General features: G+C 30.6%; 1 protein-coding gene across 1 annotated transcript in view; it reads right to left on the bottom strand.

Annotated features, from left to right (window-relative positions):
• Positions 1-16,754, bottom strand: part of LOC111709913 (nephrin) — a 46,363-nt gene that overhangs the window by 19,110 nt on the left and 10,499 nt on the right. The window contains exons 7-10 of the mRNA XM_023483855.1: positions 7,452-7,507; positions 6,089-6,177; positions 4,587-4,645; positions 1,898-1,951 (exon numbers count right to left, since the gene is read on the bottom strand). Of these exons, the coding sequence (XP_023339623.1) occupies positions 1,898-1,951; positions 4,587-4,645; positions 6,089-6,177; positions 7,452-7,507 (258 nt within the window). The remainder of the gene's footprint in view (positions 1-1,897; positions 1,952-4,586; positions 4,646-6,088; positions 6,178-7,451; positions 7,508-16,754) is intronic.

The raw sequence follows: 16,754 nt of genomic DNA, 5'->3' as shown, positions 1-16,754 counted from the left end.
TATAATTGGTTCATTTCTCTGTTGCCACCTATTATACTAGATAATCTATTTGCTTGCAACTGTTTGTTATTAATGTTGACGTTAGTCTAAATTTTTCAAATTTAAAACAAATTATTTATGAAAATAAACGTTTAATTAACTATCTGTTCTAGGAAACTGAAATGGAAAGCAAAAGCTTTAAATAATATTACATAACGATAATTCTTATTAAAGGTTTGATAAATGATTGTTATGACGGTAAACGAATTGTTTTTACAATTGAAGAAAAACAAGAATAAGTTCAAAGTACTTTTTTAATAAAAAAATGATATAAAAAATTTAAAGGGATAATCGACGTAAATTTTAAGTAACCCTCAATTTAAAACGTTGAAAATTAGTATTTTTCAGATAGAAACACAGATAAAACGTCTTTCAGATAAAAACACAGATAAAACGTTTAATAATTTAAAGTATCTTTCAGATAGAAACACTGATAAAACGTTTAATAGTTTAAAGTAGCTTTCAGATAGAAACACAGATAACACGTTTAATAGTTTTAAAGTATCTTTCAGATAGAAACACAGATAACACGTTTAATAGTTTTAAAGTAACTTTCAGATAGAGACACATATAACACGTTTAATAGTTTAAAGTATCTTTCAGATTGAAATACAAATAAACGTTTAATAGTTTAAAGTATCTTTCAGATTGAAATACAGATAAACGTTTAATAGTTTAAAGTATCTTTCAGATAGATACACAGGTAAAACGTTTAATAGTTTAAAGTATCTTTCAGATAGAAACACAGATAACACGTTTAATAGTTTAAAGTATCTTTCAGTTAGAAGCACAGATAAAACGTTTAATAGTTTAAAGTATCTTTCAGATAGAAACACAGTTAACACGTTTAATAGTTTAAAGTATCTTTCAGATAGAAACACAGATAACACGTTTAATAGTTTAAAGTATCTTTCAGATAGAAACACAGATAAAACGTTTAATTCAGTTTAAAGTATAACATCAGACATGTGAATTTTTAATAATTTTAATTTGAAATTATATTTTTTGAACCTATTGTATTTTTTCTTTAAAATAATACATCTTTGTACCAACTAACAAAACCAGAGCAAGGTACCTTCTTGGGAAGCTTCCAGTTTAGTCATATAAGTTAGAATAGTACAGAGAAAAATATTCCTAAAATGTTTGTTTTTTTCTCAATAGGCAGCCAACAGTTTGATATATAAACAATATAAATTCCATGCTTTTGCAAATCTAAAGAAATAGGATTGATGAAGTCATGAAACCCTGTCATGAACATATTTCACCCAGGGGGGAGGGTTACATTTTAATTCCTAAAAGAACTGTGATTCCATTTAAAGAGGGATTCTCAAAGAGTTCAAAAATGATAAATTTATAGAAAATTAAAAATCACCAAAAATTATAAAACATCCTATTTTTCATTTCAAAATTACATTTTCCCAATTGCAGTTTCTTGACAACAAAATGATTTTCATTTTGAGCAAGTCACTTAAAAAATCCCGATAGGAGGGTGGGTTAGGTTGGGAGAAACCATTGGCTTAACGGGGCTCAAAATTATGCTAAAACTGAAAAGTCTAAAATATGGCCAAAGGAATTGAATCTTTGTCACAAATTCAAATTTTCTAATCCCTATATCTTAGCAACTTGATGGTGCAAACCTTTGATATGTCAGATTATTTGATCTACCAGAATTCATAGTTTGAAATATCTAAGTCTACGGCATTGGGTTGCAAAGATATAGGGATTAGAAAATCAGAGTTTGTGGTAAAGACTAAAATGCTTTCTGGTCAAGAAACTAAAATCTTAAACAGGTTTTTGATCTAGGACCTTTTCAGCTTAATGGGTTCTGACTATTTTCTATTTAATCTGACTTGATTACCTTGTATTCCTTTGGTTTGCTGAGAATGGAACATTGGAAGAAGACATCAGTTCCCTGTTTTCAGAACCAAACATATATCCAATATATACAGGGTGAGTCAAAAAAGTGTGATTTGCGGCGCCTGGTGCAAAGTTGTACCTGACTTGTGATTATTCAATATTTTTTGAAAATTTGTAATTTTGTTTGGTACACCAATGCAATGGCCCAAAAAAATCCCCGAACCTTTTTTTTCTCTCAAAATCAAAATTTCAGAAAAACGAAAATGTGCAAATAAATGGTTTTCTATCTATTTTCGCTTTTCTGAACTTTTGATTTTGAGAGAAAAAAGGTTTGCGGTTTTTTTTGGGCTATTCGAGTACCAAAAAAGTTACAAATTTTCAAAAAATATTGAAAAAACACCAAACAGGAGAGTTGCAAAAAAAAGTTACAATTTTGCACCGGGTTTATATTTATATTGGTTAATTTTGCTATGAAAGTAACTAATACATTCCGGCATAAATGTAATTTACCAAGTACTTGAAAAACTAGGGCATAATATTTTATTCACTATTCACTTTAATTAATTAGATTTCTACTTTTAATCTAGAGAATTGGAATTTTTCTTCGTTATACAAAGTTTAGCAAAATATATGCAAGGTTATAATGCAAGGAAAGTTAATTGCAGTTGCGTATACTCTGCGTACATATTGAAACCAGTTCTCTCTGGGCGGTGTCTGTAAACAAGAATAATAATAATAAGTGTTCTTTTAGTTTCCGAGGAGGATAAAAGCATTAAATTTTGAACATAATAGTTTTCTATGATCAGAATATTTCATTGACTTTTTATGTGAAAATAAATAAACATAAATAGCTTATGTGCGCAAAATCCCCAAGAATTGTATAGTCCGCGAACTCATACTTCTAGGGGTTCAAAGTGTACTTCAATGATAAGCGGGGTGGTTTGGTGTTTTAATGGATTTCATAATAGAGTGTAAAATAACTCCGGGAATGGAATTATTTGAACAACAATATTTCACTGAGCAATATATCATATTGACGAGAACTAAAGAAGGACATGAGAAGGACTAAACTAACTCAAATTTCACTCTTCAGAACTCATGTACACCACAAGTACTCAATGACATAAGAACAGCCAATGTTCACAACCGACCTAGTTAATCTATAAAATAGAAATATCTTTAAAACATCTCTGTACATTTATATCTTTCAAGATGAAAAATGTCGTCTTATGCGCAATCTATCTTTATCTATGGATGGATCCCATGTCAAGCTGTGACATCCGTCTTGTGTTTACATTTACCGCCCAGAGACAGTACACTGCAGTACAAAAGTTGCGAACACCTCTGAAATAACTTTCCTTGTATTATAACCTTGAATATATGTACGTTATTATTCTCTGGATTATTGAAGATTTTTTTGAAAGGAAGGGGGGGGATAAAGCTGACACAATCCTGAATGGGCCACACATTTAAGAGTAAACCATGTCTAAACTAAGGGCTATTGAGCAATTTTTTATCAAAATGCTTTAATACACATTGTACCAGTTTTTATACTTTCTTAGACACATTTTTTAAAAAGATTTGAGAATTTTGTGTTCAAATTTTTCAAAGTCATTCAGTTTTTTTTTTTGTTAAAAATGTAAGCCAGAAAATAAATTTTTCGAAAACAATTTTAGATAAACAGATAGATAGATCCGTCTTGAAACACTGGGTTTAGAAGCACAGTAAAATTCGAAGAAATCCCTTAAAAATTAAGCAAATTCTTTTAGTTTAATTAAGCCGTAAATAAAACTTTTTTTTAATATCGAAAGCGGTTCAATATACGCATCTTTCGATACCCATATCAATATTGTTTTGAAAACAAATTGTTAATTTCTGAATCAGTTTTTTTTTAGTTTTATTTTTTCATTTAAAGTATTGCTTCAAATTTACTGCTGCATAACTTTTTTCTGGTGCAAAAAGGATTTGACATTTTCAATAAAACATTTTTAACCTTATTGTAAAATAACATTATAGTGGTTAAAAAAGTGTTTAAAATTGCTTAAAAAACTCATGCCGTTATATTTTAAGTTCAGACCAAGGCTTTCTGAAACTATTTCGGCAGAAAGGCAGAAAAGAGAAAAACTAGACCTAACATAATTGAGAGTTGAAGAGTTTATATAAGGAGGGATAGTATAGGATTCAATATACAGGGAGTTCCAATAAACACGGGAATTATTATGAGACAACTTGAAAATCGTCTTTTATGTCTAATAGTTGATGATGGATGGTAAAGTGTATCAAAAAAAGATTGTATTTATTATGAGTGTCTGAAAATGTGGTATACCTTAATTTTATCAATCAGATTTACAGATGTATCAAAGGTTTTCACTATTTTGATTTTGTTCAAAAGATAGGAAAAGATGGTAGACCACAATTTTGACATCTTGAAGTTTTTGATGATGATTGTTTTAACTGGAATACTTTTAAGATTTTGACACCCTGAATATGTAAGGTTCAAAATTTAAAATTATTTTTGAAGAGAAGTTAGTTGGTTTTCGGCTATTTAGGACTTAATTTTTAATGCCTGCTTTTTTCCGCATTTTTTGGGTCTAATTAGTCGGAGCATCTGAATATATGCCAGAATTTGTATTGACATACCTTTTAGAGATAAAATAAAAGAATATCTAAATTATGTTTTAGATGATTCCCTGAATTATTTTGTTTGAGTTCAAGTTTGCCCCCATCGTTAACTTTAATATTGGAGAATCTGAAACAAAAAAATTGAATTATTTTTTTTTATTTGGATTTTCAATGGCAAATACAAATCGAATCACATAAGTTAAAGAGATTGTAAGAATACTTTCAAGTGATCAGTATCCGTGCTAGTGTACACTCGTGCGGTTTCAACTGTCACTTAATTTCCCGCCATATATTTAAGAAAACCATAAAATTCTTGAACAAACAAAGGTTTAATTAGAATATCGGTTTAAATCGTACATGCCACTCTTAAAATGGATGGATGGAAGGTCACTTGAAGTGACGCTAACAGTCAGTTCCTTTAGATTAATTTTGTTCTGTTGATCCTCTTAAACTTAAACCTTTACTACATTTAACGATCAATCAATGGTCAAAAATTGGAGATTTTAATAAAAATCTGCCGTTTTAGGCAACCCTTCATTAAACCATCATATATCCTTATTTTCTAACTAAATTAGAGCGCCCCTGGAAACTCGAATTAAAATTCAAACAATGTACAAGAGTTGAAAGGGTATCATTGTAAATCGGAAATACCATTTGTCCTAAAATTACGTCTTTAGTCCCTTTAACTGAAATTTGTTTCAAAGTTTCCGCCTCTGTAATTAAATTTCTATATATTGTTTAAAAGTTTCCGCCTCTGTAATTAAATTTCTATTTATGTTTAAAAGTTTCCACCTCTGTAATTAAATTTCTATTTATTGTTTAAAAGTTTCAACCTTTGTAATCAAATTTCTATATATTGTTTAAAAGTTTCCGCCTCTGTAATTAAATTTCTATATATTCTATAAACTGAGATTTCTCATAAAATTCCAGATCTAACCGAACACAACTAATATGTAAATTCATTCAGAACATTCCCAATTTAACCATCTAATCAATTATCTAATCAATCAATCATTAAATCAGCAGATTTAAAGAGACTGTAGAAATAATTTAAAGGGACTGTAGAAATAATTTGAAGGGATCGTCGATGATTAAAGTTCGATTCACATGTGTACATTTATCTGGTTGAGGTTTGTTACGTTATTTTTAAAGCATTGAATTCTGTCAATAACATTCTTTGTCTCTGCTGCATAAATATGCAAGTCACGTATGTGAAGAAACTGAAATAAAGAGTATCTGCAACAAAAGACTTGAGTTTTTGCCACAAACTCAAATTGTCTAATCCCTATATCTTTGAAACCAGATGATGTAAACCAATGTTATTTCAAATTTAAACTATTTGACCATAACATAATTCAAAATTTGAAATATCTAAGGTTTACGACATCGGGTTGCTAAGATATAGGGGGAAACAGTTAGAGTTTTTGGCAAAAACTCATTCCCTTTCTGCCGACAAATACTATTGAAAAAATTTGCTTTTGAAACGTTTTACAAAGGTCAATTGTGTAGTATCAATATTTTATGAAATCTAAGTTATTTTTAATTAATAAATTAGAATATTTTAACTTACATTGAATACTGAGAGTGTGATTTGAAATAAGTTTCTTGTGTTTCAGTTCCTTATTAAATACAATACAGGATACATTTTCCCCATCCAACCTGAAATATTCTATGTTTAGTACAATACAGGATACATTTTCCCCATCCAACCTGAAATATACTATATTTAGTACAATACAGGATACATTTTCCCCATCCAACCTGAAATATTCAATATTTAGTACAATACAGGGTACATTTTCCCACATCCAACCTGAAATATTCAATATCTAGTACAGTACAGGATACATTTTCCCCTTCCAACATGAAATATTCAATATTTAGAAAAATACAGGATACATTTTCCGCATCCAACCTGAAATATTCAATATTTAGTACAATACAGGATACATTTTCCCCATCCAACCTGAAATATTCAATATTTAGTACAATACAGGAACATTTTTTACACTCCAATCTGAAATATACTATATTTAGTACAATACAGGATACATTTTCCCCATCCAATCTGAAATATGCTATATTTAGTACAATACAAGATACATTTTCCCCATCCAACCTGAAATATACTATATTTAGTACAATACAGGATACATTTTCCCCATCCAACCTGAAAAATTCAATATTTAGCACATTACAGGTACCATTTTCCTCATTCAACCTGAAATATTCAATATTTAGTACAATACAGGATACATTTTCCCCATCCAACCTGAAATATTCAATATGCCAGTGTCCGAATTTGATGAATTTGAGCCGCGTCTCAAATCCACCAAAAACCGGCATCAATTGAGCACCGGATGAAATCTTGAAACATTGAATACAATTTTGAGAGGAACCAATCATATTTGAGCCGCTGCTTAAATTCTTTAAATTCGGCCTCAGGTCACTTAAATCAAACTTTATTCCCTGTTTTTATTTCAAGAGTAATAAATCCCTTTTACAGATTCATGATTATTTAAAAAAAGCAATTTTGAATATTTAGATTTATGCACAACAATTCTAGCATCAATGCTAAAATTCCATTATTTCCTATATCATTGTTTCATTTTTCAAGTTTTAATGGTTTTTTCCTTAAAACCTTTATTTTAAGCCTTAATATTCATATAAAAGAATGACTTAAAAACAGATAGATTAATTAGATAGATAATTAGATAATTAGATAAATAAATTAAGTAAAAAAATTGAATAGATGAAAGATAGATAAAGAGATAGATAGATGATTGATTGATTGATATAAATAGATAGATAGATAGATAGATGGATAGATAGATAGATATAAATATAGATAGATATTTAGATAGATAGATTATAGATAGATAGATAAATGGAATAGTTACTGACAGATTCTTATTATTACGTATACGTTTTACCTATAGTCCGCGATTATTGATAAGTTTGAACTGGAAGAATTCCCGGATTTTAGTACCTGGAACAAAAACATTTAATCTTAATACAGTGACAACCAGAAAACTTTGGAAAAGGAAGAAGACTTTTAGACACAATTTATGAATTTAAATAGTACATTAAACTAGAAAACCCTCTTTTGTGCACTGTGCAAAGGCCCAATTTCCTTAATAAATAATTTAATAAGTTACAATTAAAACTAATTGCTTTGCAACCACTTCAAAAAATAATTTTTGGTTTTGTGCTGTTTCGTCTTCTTATTGAACAGTTTTCTGGTTATTACGGTATAAATTTGATTAACCAACATACATGTACATATGGGCAAAGCACTAGTGAATGGGAAAGATAGTTATTAGCAAAGTTGAGAATTTTCTTGCCCAAGATAGAAATCAGAAAGTACAAATTCCGTACAGTCGTCTCTGAAGTCTCATCCTTAATGGATAGCAATTGTTCATTTACATAATTACCCACACTTCAAGACGATTACCCACACTTCAAGACGATTACCACTGCTCTTCAAGACGATTACCCACACTTCAAGACGATTACCACTGCTCTTCAAGACGATTACCCACACTTCAAGACAATTACCACTGCTCTTCGAGACGATTACCCACACTTCAAGACGATTACCCCTGCTCTTCAAGACTATTACCCCTGCTCTTCAAGACAATTACCACTGCTCTTCGAGACATTACCCACACTTCAAGACGATAACCACTGCTCTTCGAGACAATTACCCACACTTTAAGACAATTACCACTGCTCTTCAAGACGATTACCCACACTTCAAGACGATAACCACTGCTCTTCGAGACGATTACCCACACTTCAAGACGATTACCACTGCTCTTCGAGACGATTACCCACACTTCAAGACGATTACCACTGCTCTTCGAGACGATTACCCACACTTCAAGACGATTACCACTGCTCTTTGAGACGATTACCACTGCTCTTCGAGACGATTACCCACACTTCAAGACGATTACCACTGCTCTTTGTAAAAAATATCTTTTGCCATTTTTATTTTTAAGCTAAGTAAATTTAAATAAGTTATTAAGTTTCTATTGAATGTAAATGTCATGCAAAGGATCTATTAATTAATCAATAAGCATGATTATCGATGAAATGATTTTTCTCGGAAATATATTTATTGCAATTATAGAATGCCAGCGTTGAATTTTATTGCATAAGCTTTCCGGTCTATCCAATTAAAAACAAGTAACCCTCCGACTAATTAAACTCGTAATAATATTTTATTATTTAAAATAGAAAGACTACAGATATTCGAAATTAATGGTATTTTTTAAACTAAAAACTGTACGGTATACTTTTCTATGTAGGAATTATCCATCCTGCATAAATAAGACTGGACGGTTAATTTGTGTATTAATGACCAGAAAATTTCCCTTTTGTAGTAAAAGACCATTTTAACAATTTTTCTTCAAAACAAAAGTTAAAACCAGTTATCCAAAATTGACATGTCTAGGACTATAAAAAAGAAGTAAGTTAAGTAAAAACTTAAAGGCCAAGACGTTGCAACACTTTAAAGTTGACCTAGTCTTGAAAATCGATGTAACTTGTCATGGCTTTTTGGGCCTTTGTGTATTACCTTAGTGGTACTTTCTGTTTATGTAATTTTCTAAACCTCCCGAGTTTTAAAGAACCATTCACATTTTTGACTTAAATTATTAGTTTTAAATGAATGGCTCTTTTAAACCAAAAAACAGATTTTTTTATTTTTTTCAATGAATTTCCGTTATTGAAAAAAAATTCGTACGTTAACAGCACTATGCCCAGGTCTAACTTCTAACCAAAGGTATATATCATTATATTTCAAGCTAACACAGTAAAACCCTGAACCCTCCACAGCAGTCATAAATCAGTGTCGAGAATCATTTGTTTTTCTAGTCCTGTACTTGTCTTGGATAATTACGATTACTTCTAGTATATTTATCATTTGTCACACTCAGGGGGTCATTTTAACCAGTCCAACCAACTAATTAATCAATCATTAAATACGCTTTTCATATTCAGACTGATAGTTCATTTAAAAAATAATACATTAAAAAAATTCCCGAATGTTCAATATATTTACCAGGAACCTCAAATACGATATTTTATTAATTTAAAACAATTTTCTTAAATGGGCCACCCATTTCACTGTTTTCCTGCCATTTTTTTGGCCTTTTAGACCATTTTTGGCTAAATTGGGTTAACTCTGTCAATTTTTAAGAGATTTTGAAGTGTAATATTATTTTGAGAATAACTTAAATTGGTTATGACGATATTAAATAGAATATTTTCGAATTTAAAAAGTATGGTGATGAGTCTGAAAAAATAATCTATTTAAAATGGACTGTAAAGGAAAGGGGGAATAGGATATAACCTGAGATTTCAGGTTTTGAACGATACCTGTAAGACATCTATCTTAAGTTCCTGTCTCGAGAAATTGACATAAAACTGTTTCAAAATTATTCCAAAAAGGACATATGTCAGATTTTGTTAAAACTTGTAGTATTAAATAGATCATATTCAACAATTACGCAACCAATCTGAAAAAGACTACATCTCACAGCAACCTGAAAATCTTAAGTTTGCTCCTGTTATAATTATTTAATTTTCATTTAGCATTTTTTATAGATATAATTGATAATATTATTGCATTTAATCCGTATAGTCTGTATTACGTCACCAGTTTCAGCCAATGGCAGTGCAGTATACTGGTCACTGTGGTTTCCATCTGTACCACGTGACAACGATACTGCACTGTCATTGGCTGAAGTTATTGTGACGTAATACGGACTATACGGACTATACGGACTATATGTCTTATTTATTTTAGTATATCTATTAAAAATGCAAAATTCAAAATAAGAATTTTAATATGAGGAAACCTGAGATTCTCAGGCTCCTGTGGGATATAATCGTTTTCAGATTGGTTTTGTAATTGTTAAATATGATCTGTTTAATGCTACAACTTTTCTATAAAATCTGACATATGTCCGTTTTGGTATAATTTTGACACAGTTTTATGTCAATTTTCTGGAGACAGGAACATCAGATAGATGTCTTATAGGTATTGTTCAAACCTGAAATCTCAGGTTATATCCTATTCCCCCTTTCATTTTTCCTTTGCAGTCCCTTTTAAATGTAAAATCAATCGGAAATATTCATCATTTTAACTCAATTCGCTTTAAAGGATTTTCCTCATTTTGAACTTTTAAGACCTGAAAATCATTTCCAATATTATCTATTTATGTTATTATAAAGGTTATTATTATGAAAAAGATTGTCCTGGGATCTATTTTTTAGGTTTGTTTGAGATCAAAATAATAGTATTTTTACATCATACGTAGTGATCGAAACTTTGCATTGATGGAAAACTAGAAAAATAAGAAATCCCAGCAAAAACTATTTCGCACGCAAGACACCCATTGCAATAACATTTATAGTTTCATTCATTTTTGCTCAGCTTGTTTAATAGAAGAAAAATAAACTAGTTACTGAATCGCACTGTTGTAGTATGATAAAGTAACTTTATCACCCTACAACGGGAAATATGAGGTGTTATAAACTCCTCCAAAATAGAATAAAATCTACAATCTGTTAAACAAATTATGTTGTATGCATAAAACGATGTTTAAATGGTCCTAAGTTTAAATTCCGTGATACGAATTTATTTAACCAGTTCTTGAAAAAACAAATTGATTAAAATCAATTTTCTAAAGCTCATGCAATAATATTAAAGAAAGTGTGATTTTAAAATACCTTTTTCCCGGTTACTTCCATCGCGTACTTTCAGATAATCAAAAATGTTTCAGCTAGTTAGAGCTTGAAGTAATTTAACTGAACCACTTCTCTAAACTTGACCGAGCGCACCGAGAACTGGTTGAACCGGCATGATGTTAGGTACTTTCCCAAAGGCTTTTTCCAAAGTGGCAACTTCCCAAGGTATCTTCCCAAGCGGCAACTTCCCAACTGTGTGATTTCCCAATCGACAACCTCCGAAGTCTGTCCTAGCCGCATCTTTTGGTCCTCTAGATAGGATGTTCGGCCCCCTGATCAATCCTAGCCGCAACGCTCTGCCCTCCCCACATTAAAGACTGCTGCGCCTCAGAAGGCCTTTCATAACCTTTGGGAAGTTGCCGCTTGGGAATTTTCACATTTGGGAGTTGCTTCATGGGAAATTGTCATATGGGAAGTTGCCATCGGGAAAATGCTTTTGGAAAAATACACAACACCATATTCCAACATTTCAAACTAAAGTAAAATTCTTGTAAGATTGAAATCTTTTACGTGTTTTAATATCTCAGGCCAGTGGTTGCAAATATATAGGGATTAGAAATTTTTATTTTAGTTTGTGACAAATTAATTTTTTTGGACGAAATTTCATTTTTGAATTATTTATCAAAAAAAAAAAAAATTCTAAAACGTTAAAAGTTTTGTTTTATATTATTGTTATTATAAATTACTATTATAGTTCGGGGCTGTGAAAATAGTATTGTTAAATAATTAATGTAAAATATATGATAGATAATTACTAGGTAGAGTTAATAGTATATCCTTACACATTTACTCCATCTTTTTTTATTTACAGAAATAATTTCAAATTCACAATTTGAAAAATTATTCGATAAAAACCCATTTAAAAAAAAAATTTCATGTTTTTTTAACATAAATATTTTTTTATGCAAATGATCTGGTCTTTAACGGACAATCATAGGCTGTAGATTAGTGATGGAGAAATTTTATTACAAATGCCATAAATTAAAGTGTATCAAGAAAAAAACATCAACATTTTATCATCATGATATTCAGGTAGAAAAGATGCAATCACTTGTAAAAGTGGCAACGATGATTTTTACTTTTTGGTTTTGACAAACTCATGCTTTGGTAGAGTAAGCCTTTGATCCCGTCAAATATGATATAGATCTACATTTTTAAACATTTTTCATCAAATCTGAAAATTCTCAACAAATTATAAAATTTTAAAAAATTCTTCATGTATTCATTTATTCATCTCCAAATTTAGTCCATGTAAATAACCCGGAGTTAGAAAGTGATTCATGTGCAGATCGAAACTTACTATTCGATAAGGACCATTCTGAACTTAACAGCTATCGATATAGCTACCTAACGACTCGTTATCCCGGTCTGTCTCTTTGGAAAGAAATTGAGTTTTTGCCACAAACTCTGATTTTCTAATTTCAATATTGTTGCAACCCAATGTCGTAGACCTTTAATATTTCAAACTATGAACGCTATTGGATCAAATAATGTAAGTTTGAAATATCAAAGCTTTACATCATAAGATTACAAAGATATAGGTTTTACAAAAACTGACTCAATTCCTTTAAACAATATTTTCGTAATTACGGACTAAAAGTGTGTAGTTCAAATGTGAACTGTTCTTAAAAATAATAAGGAATTTACCATGAGAACCAGAAAATTGTGGAAAAGAAGGACGCCTTTTAATCTCAATTTATGACTTCAAATTATCCAATAAACATTAATCACAGCAACAGTGTTAAAAGATCCCTTTGTCTTTAAAAAAAATGATTTTATAAGTTACTACAGTGAATTCCAGATATATCAATACAGTGAATCCCAGATATATCAAAACAGTGAATCCCAGATATATCAATACAGTGAATCCCAGATATATCAATACAGTGAATCCCAGATATATCAACCCAGATATATCAATACAGTGAATCCCAGATATATCAATACAGTGAATCCCAGATATATCAATACAGTGAATCCCAGATATATCAATACATAGCAAGAGTTTTGTATAATGTATAATTCTAAAGAAACTTCTTTTTACTTTTAATCAAGGTAAATTAATAGCCTTGAAATATGAATGCAAATGAAATATTAATATTAAACTTATTTTTCCGCGGCATTTGATCTTAAATATGTAATACGACATTATACAAAACTCTTGCGATTTATTCATATGTCTGCAAATTCGCTGTAGTAACATAAAATAACTAAAATATCGCTTTCACGTCGTCTTCCTATTCCACATTTTTTTGGCTCTCACTGTCCTTTTTACTTATTACAGTCAAATAGATTCTAATACAATAGATGGCAACGTAGAATTTAAACACTCTCAGTACAGCTGTATTATTACGTCACAAGTGTCAACTTAGTCTTTGTGTCCGACAAAATTATTAATAATTGTGATAATTTAAGACTAAAAAGCTACTCTAAATCTTACAGAAAAATTAGCGCAATTTTGAATGTTCTTTATTATCTGTTTTTACACTTTTATTTATTCTTGGAAAATATGTCAACTAATGTGAGAAAATTTCATTTTTCTTGTTATATTTGACACTTGTGACGTCGTGTATAATTGAGCCATTTCTCTGTTGCCACCTATTGTACTTGATAATCTATTTGATTACAGCCAATCAGGGTCTAAGATAAGAAAACCTCTCTGTGATTGGTTGTAATTAATGGATTAATGTGGCAGCTGCTCAGATCCAAATCTGAATTAATGAATGGAAATAAATCAGAGTTTTTGCAACACAAATTTTGCTGTAAAATTAGATTTAACATGTCTTCAATAATGTCGAACTCTGATCATAGATTTTAGAAGAAATTTTCATAGACTCAATTCCTTTATCCCATTTTTTGGCCGTAAAGAACACAACACAAGTTAGCTAAATATCTTATGAAGTTATGATGATTCAGAGTTTAAGATCAATTTGAACCGGCGGTATGCAGTTCAAATTCCATGAATTTTGAATAGGTCAATAAATGTAATGAATGCAATGAATGCAATGAATGCAATGAATGCAATGGTTGCTATGAATGCAATGAATGCAATGAATGCTATGAATGCAATGAATGCAATGAATGCAATGGTTGCAATGAATGCAATGAATGCAATAAATGCAATAAATGCAATGAATGTAATGAATGCAATAAATGCAATGAATGCAATGAATGCAATGAATGCAATGAATGCAATGAATGCAATGAATGCAATGGTTGCAATGAATGCAATAAATGCAATGAATGCAATGAATTTAATTATTGCAATAAATGCAATGAATGCAATAAATGCAATGAATGCAATGAATGCAATGAATGCAATGGTTGCAATTAATGCAATGAATGTAATGAATGCAATAAATGCAATGAATGCAATGAATATAATGAATGCAATAAATGCAATGAATGCAATGAATGCAATGAATGCAATGATTGCAACGAATGTAATGGTTGCAATGAATGCAATGAATGCAATAAATGCAATGAATGCAATGAATGTAATGAATGCAATAAATGCAATGAATGCAATGAATGCAATGAATGCAATGAATGCAATTGTTGCAATGAATGCAATGAATGCAATAAATGCAATGAATGCAATGAATGTAATGAATACAATAAATGCAATGAATGCAATAAATGCAATGAATGCAATGAATGCAATGAATGCATTTGTTGCAATGAATGCAATTAATGCAATGAATGCAATTGTTGCAATGAATGCAATGAATGCAATAAATGCAATGAATGCAATGAATGTAATGAATGCAATAAATGCAATGAATGCAATAAATGCAATGAATGCAATGAATGCAATGAATGCATTGGTTGCAATGAATGCAATTAATGCAATGAATGCAATGAATGCAACGAATGCAATGAATGCAATGAATGCATTAAATGCAATGAATGCAATGAATGCAATAAATGCAATAAATGCAATTAATGCAATATTTTGAAAAGCTTGAAATAGAAATATTTTCTAACCATCGATTTCTTGTCAACATATAGAGAAATTCTAAAATTGTTAAAAGATTTTGAACAGTTGAATTTTATCAAAAAAATTTAAAATAAGGATTTTCCAAATTTTCTGAGAAAAATGGTTACGAAGCTTATCGTAGTTTAAATATTTTCACAGACCACGTCGACAGCTTGTGTTTTATATTCATGATTGCTAAGCACTGTGTTCTTGAGATGATTTTTATTTTGATAGTGAAGAATTAAAATGGGATGTCATGGTGTACAGCTGGAAGTGAATGAACCTCTGTTTATAATGGGGTTTCCAATCCGTTGCGCGTGCAAAGACTTGCAATGATTGATTCCCTTTGCACCATTTGATTGCTCGGCATTGCGTTATAATCGCGAACAAGGAAGCAATAATATATTCGCGGAATTGCTCTGAAATGTGTGCAACGCGGAATTGCGTTTCCATCTAAATCAATCATTTTAATTGTGACTTACAAATTTATGCAGCAGATGCAAGAATGAAAATATCTCTGTAAAATAATCGAGGCTCGAGTGTCACTTGATTCAACAGTTTTTTAAATTAAAGTTTATTGAGCTGATTAAGCTACAAATTAACAATTTAATATGATACATTTTTCATTTGTTTGGAAACTTATTTAGGTTAAACCTATTCCTGCTGGGGGGGGGGGCAATCTGACCCCCCTTACCCCCCCCCCTCCTGTAGAGTATAAGAGCCTTCCAGTAATGTATAATTTGTCATGTTTGGACATCAAACATGGGATTTAGAGGGGGGTCAAATTGACCCCCCCCCCCCACAGCGTATCCAGGTTTTCAAGTACCCCAGCATGGATAGGGTTAAAAAGGTTCTCGTTTAATTAAAATTATATATTTTGCTACAGTGAGAACCAGAAAACTATGGTACAGAAAGACAACATTACAGTGTATTTGATGTCGTTACAAAGCAAAAAAAATAATTAGTAACTTATTAAATCACTTATTCATTTTTCAGATAAATGGGTCTGTTCGAGTCTAAAATGTCGTCTTCGTTTTCCGGTTATTACATGCTGCATGTTAATATTATAAAATATAAGATTAAGTTTAAAATTCAATTTACTTAGCATTTCAGACTGAAATGTTAATGAAGTTCAGTTTATTGTATGCCAATAGCAATGTTAAAATTGAATTTTTTGTTAAAATTACTTGCCTGCAAGGGCTCGCAATTGCGCGCAAGGAAACCCTACTTTATTATAAAATATAAAAAAAACGCTAGGGTGGGTTAGATAGCAGTAAGAATTGATGACAAAAACATCCCCGTTTTTTCTGTGCTCTATATTTTTTGTCCTTATACCTATATGAGAATTCTAAAATAATAATAAGTAAAGGATTCAAATCTGGAAATAGTTTATAATGAAGGAATCAATACATAAAGTTGTAATCTCTTTTGGTCTGTCTGTCTATTTGTTTGTTTGTCCGATCATAACTCAGAAACCATGCTGGACAGATTTGCCTAA

This window comes from Eurytemora carolleeae, unplaced genomic scaffold (assembly GCF_000591075.1).
Source record: "Eurytemora carolleeae unplaced genomic scaffold, Eaff_2.0 scaffold773, whole genome shotgun sequence".
NCBI classification, from domain to species: Eukaryota; Metazoa; Arthropoda; class Copepoda; order Calanoida; family Temoridae; genus Eurytemora; species Eurytemora carolleeae.
The sequence above is the reverse complement of the archived record's forward strand: the minus strand, read 5'-3'. Positions and strand labels throughout refer to the sequence as shown.